The following is a 12,224-nucleotide window of genomic DNA, read 5'->3' as shown; positions in this document are numbered from 1 at the left end:
ACTGGAAATGAAGTGTGTGACTATGTTGGGCTTTATAATTTGTTTATGAAAGAACACATTTTAAGTAACTGCTTCAATGAAAAGTTGCATCAGTATCTGGTAGACCTAGGTCCAATTTCTCCCCAAGAATTGGGAAAGAAGGCAGACCACTGGGTCAAGACTAGGGTAACCAAAACTTCCACTGGGGGTGACCAAAAGAAAGGGGTTACAAAAACTCCCCAGGAGAAAGTGGGTGACACTAGAAACAAAGAAAAAGAGTCCTCTGTAGGCCCCCAAAAACCAGAACAGGTGGGTGGGCCCCAAGACACAACCCAAAACAAAGGTGGGTACCAGGGTAAGAACTGGGATGCCACTAAGGCATGGTGCCACAACTGTAAACAGTCTGGGCACCACACCAAGGACACTTCTTGTCCCAAAAACAAACCCCAGAACAAAATTCCAGGGGTAACCAGTGTAGCCATTGGAGATGACTCCTCAGATGAGGAGGTCTTCATAGCTTTCAACTGGAAAATGGGCCCAACAGGTGAGTTGGAGATTCCAGAGGGAAGTAGACACTTCCCCCACCTACAGGTGAATGGAATCCCAGCCACTGCCATGAGAGACACTTGTGCCAGTCACACTATTGTGCATGACAGGCTGGTGCTCTCAAACCAGTACATCCCAGGTGAGATGGCCAGAGTAAGAGTTAGCCCAGACAGGGTCACTAATAGGCCTGTGGCTCTTGTGCCCATAGAAGTGGGTGGAACTTTTAGCTGGAGAAGGGTGGTAGTCAGTACAGACCTCCCCCTTGATTGTCTCCTTGGAAATGACTACCCAGAGGTTAGTCAGAGCCTAAGAGAAGAACTGGTCCAGGGCCAGTCCTCTCCCAAGGATTCTGGAGTGCCTGCCTCTGCAGTAAATGCAAGTAGGCCCCAGAGGAAAAAGAAAAGGAAACAGAGTAGGAAAGGTGGACAACCTTTAGCCAAGGTTCCAGCAAGCCAAGGAGATTCTGCTCCAGTAGGGGAGAACTCCAAAAATGGCTCTGATAAAGTCCAACCTGACCCACAAGAAGTCCTGGCTAGTCAGGCAACTGTTAAGCCTGAGTGGGTGGCTCCTCAGCTAACAGAAGAAAGAGTGGAAGAAGGGTGTTTACTACAAGATGTGGTAACCCCCCACTCTAATACAGCAGACAGGCACCCTGAACCCAAAGAAGCCTGTAACTTAGCCCCTTCCCTTGTAGGTGAAGAGCTAAAGGTGTGGTTCTGGGCACTGACAGCTGTCAGTGGCCTCTGCTGGGTGTTAGCCTTTATGGCTGCACTATCATTGGCATGGTGGTCTGACCCCATGCCAAATAACAAGTTAGGCCCCCTGACCCTGTTGGTCATGGTGGGGTTACTCCAGCTCTGGGTAACCTCTTTGGGTAAGCTAGGGGTGACCCTGGCTAAGATAAGATTAGCAGAGGTGGATACCTCTGACCTCAAAATAGAGAGAATGGGTGAAGACATAAAAAGCACAGACAAGAGGCAGTTCAGACTAGGTCCTATCACTGTGGAAGTGGGTCAGTTCCCCAGAGGGAATGACCTGAACAGGAGGATGTAAGGCAGAGTAGGCCCTGCAACAAACCAGCCATTTCCTCTACTCTTCCTCGCCTGACAGACTAGGAAGACTCTTCCAGCGTTGGCTGAGTCTCCTGGCCTGTGGGCTGGGGGGGGGCTTGTGTAAAGAAATGGCTCCCTGTTGCAGTTACCCCCCACTTTTTGCCTGATACTGATGCTGACTTGACTGAGAAGTGTGCTGGGACCCTGCTAACCAGGCCCCAGCACCAGTGTTCCTTCACCTAAAATGTACCATTGTATCCACAATTGGCACACCCTGGCATTCAGATAAGTCCCTTGTAACTGGTACTTCTAGTACCAAGGGCCCTGATGCCAAGAAAGGTCTCTAAGGGCTGCAGCATGTCTTATGCCACCCTAGAGACCCCTCACTCAGCACAGACACACTGCTTACAAGCCTGTGTGTGCTGGTGAGAACAAAATGAGTAAGTCGACATGGCACTCCCCTCAGGGTGCCATGCCAGCCTCTCACTGCCTATGCAGTATAGGTAAGACACCCCTCTAGCAGGCCTTACAGCCCTAAGGCAGGGTGCACTATACCATAGGTGAGGGTACCAGTGCATGAGCACTGTGCCCCTACAGTGTCTAAGCAAAACCTTAGACATTGTAAGTGCAGGGTAGCCATAAGAGTATATGGTCTGGGAGTCTGTTTTACACGAACTCCACAGCACCATAATGGCTACACTGAAAACTGGGAAGTTTGGTATCAAACTTCTCAGCACAATAAATGCACACTGATGCCAGTGTACATTTTATTGCAAAATACACCCCAGAGGGCACCTTAGAGGTGCCCCCTGAAACTTAACCAACTAGCTGTGTAGGCTGACTGGTTCCAGCAGCCTGCCACACTAGAGACATGTTGCTGGCCCCATGGGGAGAGTGCCTTTGTCACTCTGAGGCCAGTAACAAAGCCTGCACTGGGTGGAGATGCTAACACCTCCCCCAGGCAGGAGCTGTGACACCTGGCGGTGAGCCTCAAAGGCTCACCCCTTTGTCACAGCCCAGCAGGGCACTCCAGCTTAGTGGAGTTGCCCGCCCCCTCCGGCCACGGCCCCCACTTTTGGCGGCAAGGCTGGAGGGAACAAAGAAAGCAACAAGGAGGAGTCACTGGCCAGTCAGGACAGCCCCTAAGGTGTCCTGAGCTGAAGTGACTCTAACTTTTAGAAATCCTCCATCTTGCAGATGGAGGATTCCCCCAATAGGGTTAGGATTGTGACCCCCTCCCCTTGGGAGGAGGCACAAAGAGGGTGTACCCACCCTCAGGGCTAGTAGCCATTGGCTACTAACCCCCCAGACCTAAACACGCCCTTAAATTTAGTATTTAAGGGCTACCCTGAACCCTAGAAAATTAGATTCCTGCAACTACAAGAAGAAGGACTGCCTAGCTGAAAACCCCTGCAGAGGAAGACCAGAAGACGACAACTGCCTTGGCTCCAGAAACTCACCGGCCTGTCTCCTGCCTTCCAAAGATCCTGCTCCAGCGACGCCTTCCAAAGGGACCAGCGACCTCGACATCCTCTGAGGACTGCCCCTGCTTCGAAAAGACAAGAAACTCCCGAGGACAGCGGACCTGCTCCAAGAAAAGCTGCAACTTTGTTTCCAGCAGCTTTAAAGAACCCTGCAAGCTCCCCGCAAGAAGCGTGAGACTTGCAACACTGCACCCGGCGACCCCGACTCAGCTGGTGGCGATCCAACACCTCAGGAGGGACCCCAGGACTACTCCGATACTGTGAGTACCAAAACCTGTCCCCCCTGAGCCCCCACAGCGCCGCCTGCAGAGGGAATCCCGAGGCTTCCCCTGACCGCGACTCTTTGAACCTAAAGTCCCGACGCCTGGGAGAGACCCTGCACCCGCAGCCCCCAGGACCTGAAGGACCGGACTTTCACTGGAGAAGTGACCCCCAGGAGTCCCTCTCCCTTGCCCAAGTGGAGGTTTCCCCGAGGAATCCCCCCCTTGCCTGCCTGCAGCGCTGAAGAGATCCCGAGATCTCTCATAGACTAACATTGCAAACCCGACGCTTGTTCCTACACTGCACCCGGCCGCCCCCGCGCTGCTGAGGGTGAAATTTCTGTGTGGACTTGTGTCCCCCCCGGTGCCCTACAAAACCCCCCTGGTCTGCCCTCCGAAGACGCGGGTACTTACCTGCAAGCAGACCGGAACCGGGGCACCCCCTTCTCTCCATTCTAGCCTATGTGTTTTGGGCACCACTTTGAACTCTGCACCTGACCGGCCCTGAGCTGCTGGTGTGGTGACTTTGGGGTTGCTCTGAACCCCCAACGGTGGGCTACCTTGGACCAAGAACTAAGCCCTGTAAGTGTCTTACTTACCTGGTTAACCTAACAAATACTTACCTCCCCTAGGAACTGTGAAAATTGCACTAAGTGTCCACTTTTAAAACAGCTATTTGTGAATAACTTGAAAAGTATACATGCAATTTTGATGATTTGAAGTTCCTAAAGTACTTACCTGCAATACCTTTCGAATGAGATATTACATGTAGAATTTGAACCTGTGGTTCTTAAAATAAACTAAGAAAAGATATTTTTCTATGTAAAAACCTATTGGCTGGATTTGCCTCTGAGTGTGTGTACCTCATTTATTGTCTATGTGTATGTACAACAAATGCTTAACACTACTCCTTGGATAAGCCTACTGCTCGACCACACTACCACAAAATAGAGCATTAGTATTATCTATTTTTACCACTATTTTACCTCTAAGGGGAACCCTTGGACTCTGTGCATGCTATTCCTTACTTTGAAATAGCACATACAGAGCCAACCTCCTACACCAAACTTCCCAGTTTTCAGTGTAGCCATTATGGTGCTGTGGAGTTCGTGTAAAACAGACTCCCAGACCATATACTCTTATGGCTACCCTGCACTTACAATGTCTAAGGTTTTGTTTAGACACTGTAGGGGCACAGTGCTCATGCACTGGTACCCTCACCTATGGTATAGTGCACCCTGCCTTAGGGCTGTAAGGCCTGCTAGAGGGGTGTCTTACCTATACTGCATAGGCAGTGAGAGGCTGGCATGGCACCCTGAGGGGAGTGCCATGTCGACTTACTCATTTTGTTCTCACTAGCACACACAGGCTTGTAAGCAGTGTGTCTGTGCTGGGTGAGGGGTCTCTAGGGTGGCATAAGACATGCTGCAGCCCTTAGAGACCTTCCTTGGCATCAGGGCCCTTGGTACTAGAAGTACCAGTTACAAGGGACTTATCTGAATGCCAGGGTGTGCCAATTGTGGATACAATGGTACATTTTAGGTGAAGGAACACTGGTGCTGGGGCCTGGTTAGCAGGGTCCCAGCACTCTTCTCAGTCAAGTCAGCATCAGTATCAGGCAAAAAGTGGGGGGTAACTGCAACAGGGAGCCATTTCTTTACACAGGGGTACCAGTTACAAGGGACTTATCTGGATGCCAGGGTGTGCCAATTGTGGAATCAAAAGTACAGGTTAGGGAAAGAACACTGGTGCTGGGGCCTGGTTAGCAGGCCTCAGCACACTTTCAATTCAAAACATAGCATCAGCAAAGGCAAAAAGTCAGGGGGTAACCATGCCAAGGAGGCATTTCCTTACACATGTCGACTTACTCGTTTTGTCCTCACCAGCACACACAAGCTGGCAAGCAGTGTGTCTGTGCTGAGTGAGGGGTCCCTAGGGTGGCATAAGACATGCTGCAGCCCTTAGAGACCTTCTTCTTAAGAATGCAGTTAAAGGATTTGTATTCAGGAAGCTTGTCTATTTAATGATTAGTGATCCAAGATCCAATATGGAAAACACAAAAAGGCTTTACAGTGTAGGCAAAAGTTAATTATTCTTGGGTAATAGGTTGACTGTCAAGGATAATGTAACTGTTCAGTACTCTCAAATACACGCGGAGTCTCAATGAGTTGCACACCTCCTGGGTCAAAATAAGAGTTTAATGAGAGGGCTCAACAGATTACATACTGTTAACTTGTACTTTTTATCTAACCTGTCTCAACTCTTTCCTCAAATCAATTAGCACTCCTCATAGTTTTTGCTTAACTGCTTACGCCCCTTCTTCATTTGAATCGTATGTGAAAAAATATTCACCCAACTCTGGTGAATACAGTGGTAAATGTTTTGACAATCCTATGTTCTTTAGATGAGTCTTTGGGTACTAACACTTGCTCTCTAGAGAGTGGAAGTAAAGTTATCACTAACTCCCACTGGTCACTCCATCCTAAGACATCCACACTGATGCATAAAGCTAAATGTTTGCATTTCTCTTGTTGAATTGTAAATTAATAGTAAATTAACCCTGCAAAAACCTATTGTAGCAACAGTATGTCTTACGAAAAAAGGTTTCAAACAGATATTTTACAGTATGATGGGTGTAGATGGATGTTTTCCACTTCAGAAAATGAAGGAAATTTAAATTTCGTACACCACTCTACTAAACTTGCTACTTTCATTTAATTCTAAACTCCAAAATCAAAAGGCTTGGCTAATAAAGCATTACCAGCTATACCTTTGAACTGATTTTAAAAAGGGTCAAATCAACCAGTAGACCAACAAAATAACCTTGGGGTGAGGACCATAAAGGTTGCTGCAATTCAACGGATATTTTAGGGAAAGAATGATTAAAGCTGCATGAGTGGATCAACTCCCCACCCCTTAAAAACCCACTATAAATGTTTTTTTCTAAACTACATGTTTAGAGTCACTCCTCATCTGATGGGGCAAGTTTCCTGTTTCAAAGTAGAAATAATTTTTAGGGGGTTTTAGAATGTTGCCTACGCAACATATGCATCTCATCATTATAAACTATGACAGGGAGTTAAGTAATTAATCACAGCACATTAGCAATCATAATATTAAAAAGAAAAGAAAAACAGTAATAATATGGGTATTTGTGATACCAATTTCAAACATAAGTGATACTGTTAATTATAGTAATTGTAATGTGTTATCAATATTACTTGCCAACTAACACTAAATTATAGGCACAGTAAAAGTAATTGCAAAACCATTTGTATATGCAATAACAGTACAAAAATGCAAAAGCAGTAGTAAAAGTTAGTGACAGTCATACCAATAGAAAATGTTATACCAACATTTGTGGAATCAACCGCAAACATAACAGCAATACTATTGATCATATTATAATTACCAATAGTTCAGTCACAATATCAACTAGATTTGTAAAATTAGTAGCAAAATCCATAATAGCATGGAAAAGCCGCTAGCTGAACAGCCAAGCCTTACAATTTTCCTAAAGAGGAGGACACCAGGAATACTTTTTAGAAGAACACCGAGATCGTTCCACAGTTTTGATGCCAAGAAAGAAAAGGCACAGCCATCCAGCCCGGCCCCTTTGATGCTTGGAACTGTTACTATTAAGGAAGAAGCAGACCGCTAATTACAGGAAGGACAATATAGTTTAAAATCTTTCTGTCAGACAATTAAGGCTATAGTTGTAGATAGACTGATTAGAGAAGCAAAGACCTTTGAATTGAGAACTATTTCTTAGTCTGCAACCAATGAACAGGGATAGAGCAGAGCATAGCTCTGCAGGCCACCATGCAGTGTCCCAGGCATCAACTTGTTCGCTGAATAGTAAGATTTAGAGATCACTGAACTTGAAGCACTAATCGTTCATCCAAGGAACACCTGCACTCAAGCAGAAACAAAGAGCCTATGTGAGGTCAAGATTATCGGATATTGAAATGGCCACTGGATGCCATGTTGAAGCAGCAGGACCGAACCAGAGAAGCTAGCAGCGAAATATTAACATTAAAGAATGAGAGGCTCAGTGATGAGCCCAAGGTATGTCACAAGTGGCCCTAGCATTAGACTTAAACAGAGGCATGTGAACTGACGGAGATCTGCATCAAAGAAAGGAACTTTGCGAGCTCAGCGCATTTTTTGCACACTCCCAGGTGAAAGTTTGTGGATCAGGATAGAATAAGAGAATATGCTGAAGGCTGCAGACAGATCTTGAAGAATAACAGCAGCCAAGAGGTTTTTTTTAATCTAGAAGCATTCCAAGATTATTCTCAACTGTCACCAGGGCAGGCTCTGTTAGACTTTGATGGCAAAAACCATTCACATTAAGTCATAATATTCGAGGAATAATGAGAACAAAATTCTGGAAACCTTAAAATGAAAGAAGGACAATAATGTAGTAATGGAGAAAAAAAAAAAATCAGAATAGAAATCTCGAGAAATGCAACATTCTGTCTCCTCCTTTCTTCCATGTGTGGTTCTTCGCCTCCTCCAAGCACCATATATATCTATTCCCTCCCTTGTCAGAAGGGCACCAGTCGGAAGTGCACATGGGTAGACTGCGTTCAATCATAATTTCACTAGATGGATGCCGAAATATGCTGAACTTTTCCCGGTGTACATGTCAGGCACCGAGACACTCAGCAGAGCCTGCATGTTGTCTGCTACCTTTCCCAGCAACAACCTGTAGGCTGCGACACTTCTTTTATAGCTGGGCACAAAACAAAAGCCAAAGTTAAGGGTTCATTAGGCCTCCTTTTCTTCAGGTATTCTAGCTAGGAGCTATCGGAAGCCTCACACCCAGTTACAAATGCTATTGAGGGGAAACAGAGGCTCACAGCTTGTTATCACTTCACAGGTACTTAAGAGGCATGGTTTTGACTTTGTTCAGTCCCTGCATATGAGATATGCATGCCCTGGAAGAATGTCAGATGTGTTAGTCTGTCCCATTTGGAGTAAGCTGGCTTTGTGTGTGGTGAGCACCTATAGTGTTATCACTTTACACCAGGTCCAGATATCCCCTAATAATGAGGTGTAGACAGTGTCTTGGAAACCAGGGCTCTCTAAAGGTAGCCTTAGATGAGCAGCCAAGACTTATCTGGGAGACATGCAAAGCTTATGCAATACCACTACAGTCACAGATCATTTACACACATGAAAGAACCACACAGTGTTACAAAAATAAAGGCACTTTATTATAGTAACCCAGATACCAAAATACCAAATAGGCAATACTCCAATAGGAGGCAAGGAAACACACTTATGTACACATTAGAAGTCAATGAATAGCATAGAAAGCAATAGCAAAATCTGCTGAAGGCCCCGGGGTGGAGACCAAGCCATATACTAAGTAAGTGGAATGTGAAAGGTAGTCTCCCAACCAAAGAAGTGGAATCGGTAGAGGGGAGCTAGAGGAAAAATTAACCCCAAAAGGTAAGTACCAGGGTGACCACCAGTGACCAGGAGTGAAGAGGCAAGTACCTGGTTTTCCCTAAAACCAACAGGAGGACTTTAGGAAAGGACTGTGCAAGACCCAGACAAGACTGGAAAGAACCAAAAGGTGGATCCTGTGGATCCTGACAGAGGACCTTTAAAGGAAGGGGACTAAGTCCAGTTCGTGTTGGAGTGTCTGGTGGCAGAAGTCACTACCCAAACTACTGTGGATACAGGACCAGGTTGAAGGGGGATGAAGAAAGACAGCAGTGCAGCACAGGAGCAGAAGAGGAGTTCCAGAAGTGATGTTCCACGTGTGCGGTCATGATGCAGTTTGTCAGTGGTGTGGGAAAACCACCAACAAGCCTTGGCATATGTAAGAGTCGGAGAAGAAGGTTTTGCAAAGCTGAAGAGGACAAGCAAGGCCCAGGGGGCCCGACCCAATGAGGATAGTCTGAGGTGACCCTCAGCTGCTGTGAGAGTCACAAGAAGGAGGCAGCCCCCACAGGTGACCTACGGGCAGCAGGCACAGGAGTCGCAGTGAGGCCCACTCAGCACACCTCAAGAGGAGTCACACGTCACTGGAGCTTTGCAGGAAAGAGTGCTAGAGAAAGGGGCTACATGGAGCATGAAAATCCCTGGGAGGAGGAACAAACAAGCCTTGGTACCTGCAAGAGTCACGGTGCACATGGGTACTGTCCTGCAAGGAGAGGCAAGGGCCTACCATCTCCCAAGTTGGAGAGCTGGTAGAGAGGACCACTCCAGACCACCACCTGTGATGCAGGATCCACGCAGCTCCAGAGGAGAGAAGATCCACAGAGCCGGTCGTCGTCACAAATGGTGCCTGCAGATGCAAGGGAGTGACTCCTTAATTCCTAGGAAGATTCCTTCTTGCTTCTTGTGCAGGCCGAAGACTCGTCACCGGCACAGCCAGGGAAATGTTGCAGTTGCTGGAAGGAGCCAGAGAAACAATGTTGCAGAGCGGAGTCTTCATTGGAGTTGCAGATTGTCAGTTCCTGAAGGGTCCAGTTGCAGCCCTGGTGGCCAGAAGAAGTAAACCGTGCAGAGGAGTCCTGCTGGAATCTTGCACATCGAATCTGTGGACCCAGCCAAGAGAGAGACCCTAAATAGCCCAGGAAGGAGGACTGGTCACCTAGACCTGTGACTACCTCTAAAAAAGGGGTGCGACGTCACCTGCCTGACCTGGTCACTCGCATGCTTCCAGGGTCCTCTGCCCACCTTGGATTCAAGATGAAGGATCAAGGGGGCCCACCTGGAGAAGCTCTAGGCACCACCCCTCTGGTGGTGATGGACAGGGACGTGGTCACCCCCTTTCCATTGTACAGTTTCACACCAGAGCAGGGACCACAGGTCCCTGGACTGGTGCAAACCGGTTTACGCAAGGAGGGTACCAAATATGCCCTACAAAGCATACTGGTGGCTCGGGGAGACTACCACTTCCAAGCCATGAAACACCTATTTCCAAGGGAGAGGGTGTTACCTCCCTCTCCCACAGGAAATCCTTTGTTCTGCCTTCCTCTTCCTGAGCTAGTCCAGCAGCAGGAGGGCAGAAACCTGTCTGAGGGGTGGCAGCAGCACAGGCTGCCAAGAAAACTCCAGAAGACTAAGAGGAGCAATGCTGGGGGTCCTCCAAGGAGTCCCCAGAGTGCATGGAATCATACAACAAATATTGGCAACAGTATTGGGGTACCATTCCAACATGTTTGATACCAAACATACCCAAGTTCAGAGTTATCATTATGTAGCTGGACACAAGTGACCTGTGACAGTGACCTCTGTCTAGTACATGGGTAAAATGGTAGGGTAAGTCCAGTGTAATGGAGCTGGAGTTCATAGGAGCACCTCTGCCCATGCAGGGGTGCTCTCACACACAGGTACCGGCACCCTTCCCTCTGGGCTAGAAGGGCCTACCATGGGGTGACTTAGTTACCTCTAGTGAAAGGGAGCATGCACCTTTTTACGCAGGCTGCAATGGCAGGCCTGCAGACACATTTTACATGAGCTCCCATGGATGGCACAATACATGCTGCAGCACATGAAGAATCCATGGTATCCCAATTGCCTGGGTACCCAAGAACCACATATGAGGGACTTATAAGGGTGCACCAGTATGCCAATTGAGGAGTGTGCTAAAGTCCTAAGCAACCAAATTTAGAGGGAGAGTGCGCAATCGCTGGGGTCCTGGTTACCAAGATCCCGGTGAAAACAACCACAACACACTGACAGCAGGCAAAGAGTGTGTGTGTGTGGTGGGGGGGGGGGGGGAGGGGTAACCATGCCAAAACGAGAGTACTTTCCTTCAAAGGTTAGCTGAGAAATATCTTGTTTAAAAAAGAAATACTACTACTAATCTGGGAAGTATTCGTACACAGATGTGTGACTGGTGGGCTTTTCGCTTCAGCTCTGTATAGGGTGAGCAGATTTTGAGAAGTAGAAACCAGGACAGGTCAGACATAAAAGTAGGACTAAAGCCGTTAGCCTTACTTCTATATCTGGCATGTTAATTATTATTATTTTTTTGCATACCTTTGTCAATATATGTGTCCACGTGCACTACGGTTGAAGAATCTTGCGAGTGTGCACATGTATACACACACATTTACAAGTACATACATGTGTGCACACACATATATTCAAGATGACGTTAACTTAACATAAGCAATGGCAGGGCTTGCACCCCTTGCCCACTCCTTCCAGCTGTGAACAGGCTCCTCCTGTGCTGCCAAGCAGGAACAGATACACTTATTAAATAATTTCAACTTTAGCAGCGTTTATGGAAAGGAATGAATACCCTTCAATTCTGCTTCGCAGGACGACCTGACCTTTCTCTCAAAAACCGGGACATATATTCAAGAGTAAGAAAAGCGCCGGGACAGTGCCCTGAAAACTTCGCCTGTCCAGGGAAATCCGGTGCGTCTGGTAACCCCTACCTCTTTAACATCCTCCACCTCCACCCCTAGATACCGCACTAGACCTCCTCACCTCACCGCTCTGCTTCTGAAGCACCCGGGCCGCATCTTCATAACCGAACTGAACCAGATGCTGATGCACTAGCGCCAAAAGGCGCCGTTGGGGATCCGGGGAAGCCATGCAACTACCAACGCCTGCCATGCACGATGCACACTTCGGACACGCTTCCGGCGCGTCACGAGAGGTATGCCGGGACATGTAGTCCCTAATTTAACCTTCCTTTAATTTAGTTTCCGGTGCTGCGCAGTGAACATTCATAAACGTGCAAGCAGTCTTTTCCTATCAGTGCGCCATGCTTATGTGCTGACCCCTGGAAGTAATTCCTGCGACGGGGTCACCCGTTTCTTTTGGGAGGGGGTGGTAGAATCGTGGTCCCCTTTAGAAAACGTATTCTTTTGAATACCTGACTTGGCTTTCTGTTTTTCCTTCTATGCTGGAACCCCAATTGATAG

At 47.5% G+C, this 12,224-nt stretch overlaps 1 protein-coding gene across 9 annotated transcripts in view; it reads right to left on the bottom strand.

Moving 5' to 3' along the window:
* TCOF1 (treacle ribosome biogenesis factor 1) overlaps nucleotides 1–11,967 on the bottom strand; it is a 437,876-nt gene extending 425,909 nt beyond the window's left edge. For 5 of the 9 annotated variants that reach the window (XM_069199546.1, XM_069199551.1, XM_069199547.1 and 2 more), the window contains exon 1: nucleotides 11,785–11,966. In XM_069199546.1, coding sequence (XP_069055647.1) covers nucleotides 11,785–11,913 — 129 coding nt within the window. In that variant the 5' untranslated portion in view covers nucleotides 11,914–11,966. Of the gene's footprint in view, nucleotides 1–11,784 lie in introns of all 9 variants that reach the window. The other 4 variants (XM_069199543.1, XM_069199548.1, XM_069199544.1 and 1 more) reach the window with 1 other exon arrangement.
* Nucleotides 11,968–12,224: the final 257 nt, after the last annotated feature.

The sequence above is a fragment of the Pleurodeles waltl genome, chromosome 7 (assembly GCF_031143425.1).
Source record: "Pleurodeles waltl isolate 20211129_DDA chromosome 7, aPleWal1.hap1.20221129, whole genome shotgun sequence".
In the NCBI taxonomy this organism is placed as follows: Eukaryota; Metazoa; Chordata; class Amphibia; order Caudata; family Salamandridae; genus Pleurodeles; species Pleurodeles waltl.
This window is presented reverse-complemented; position numbering and strand designations above follow the sequence as displayed.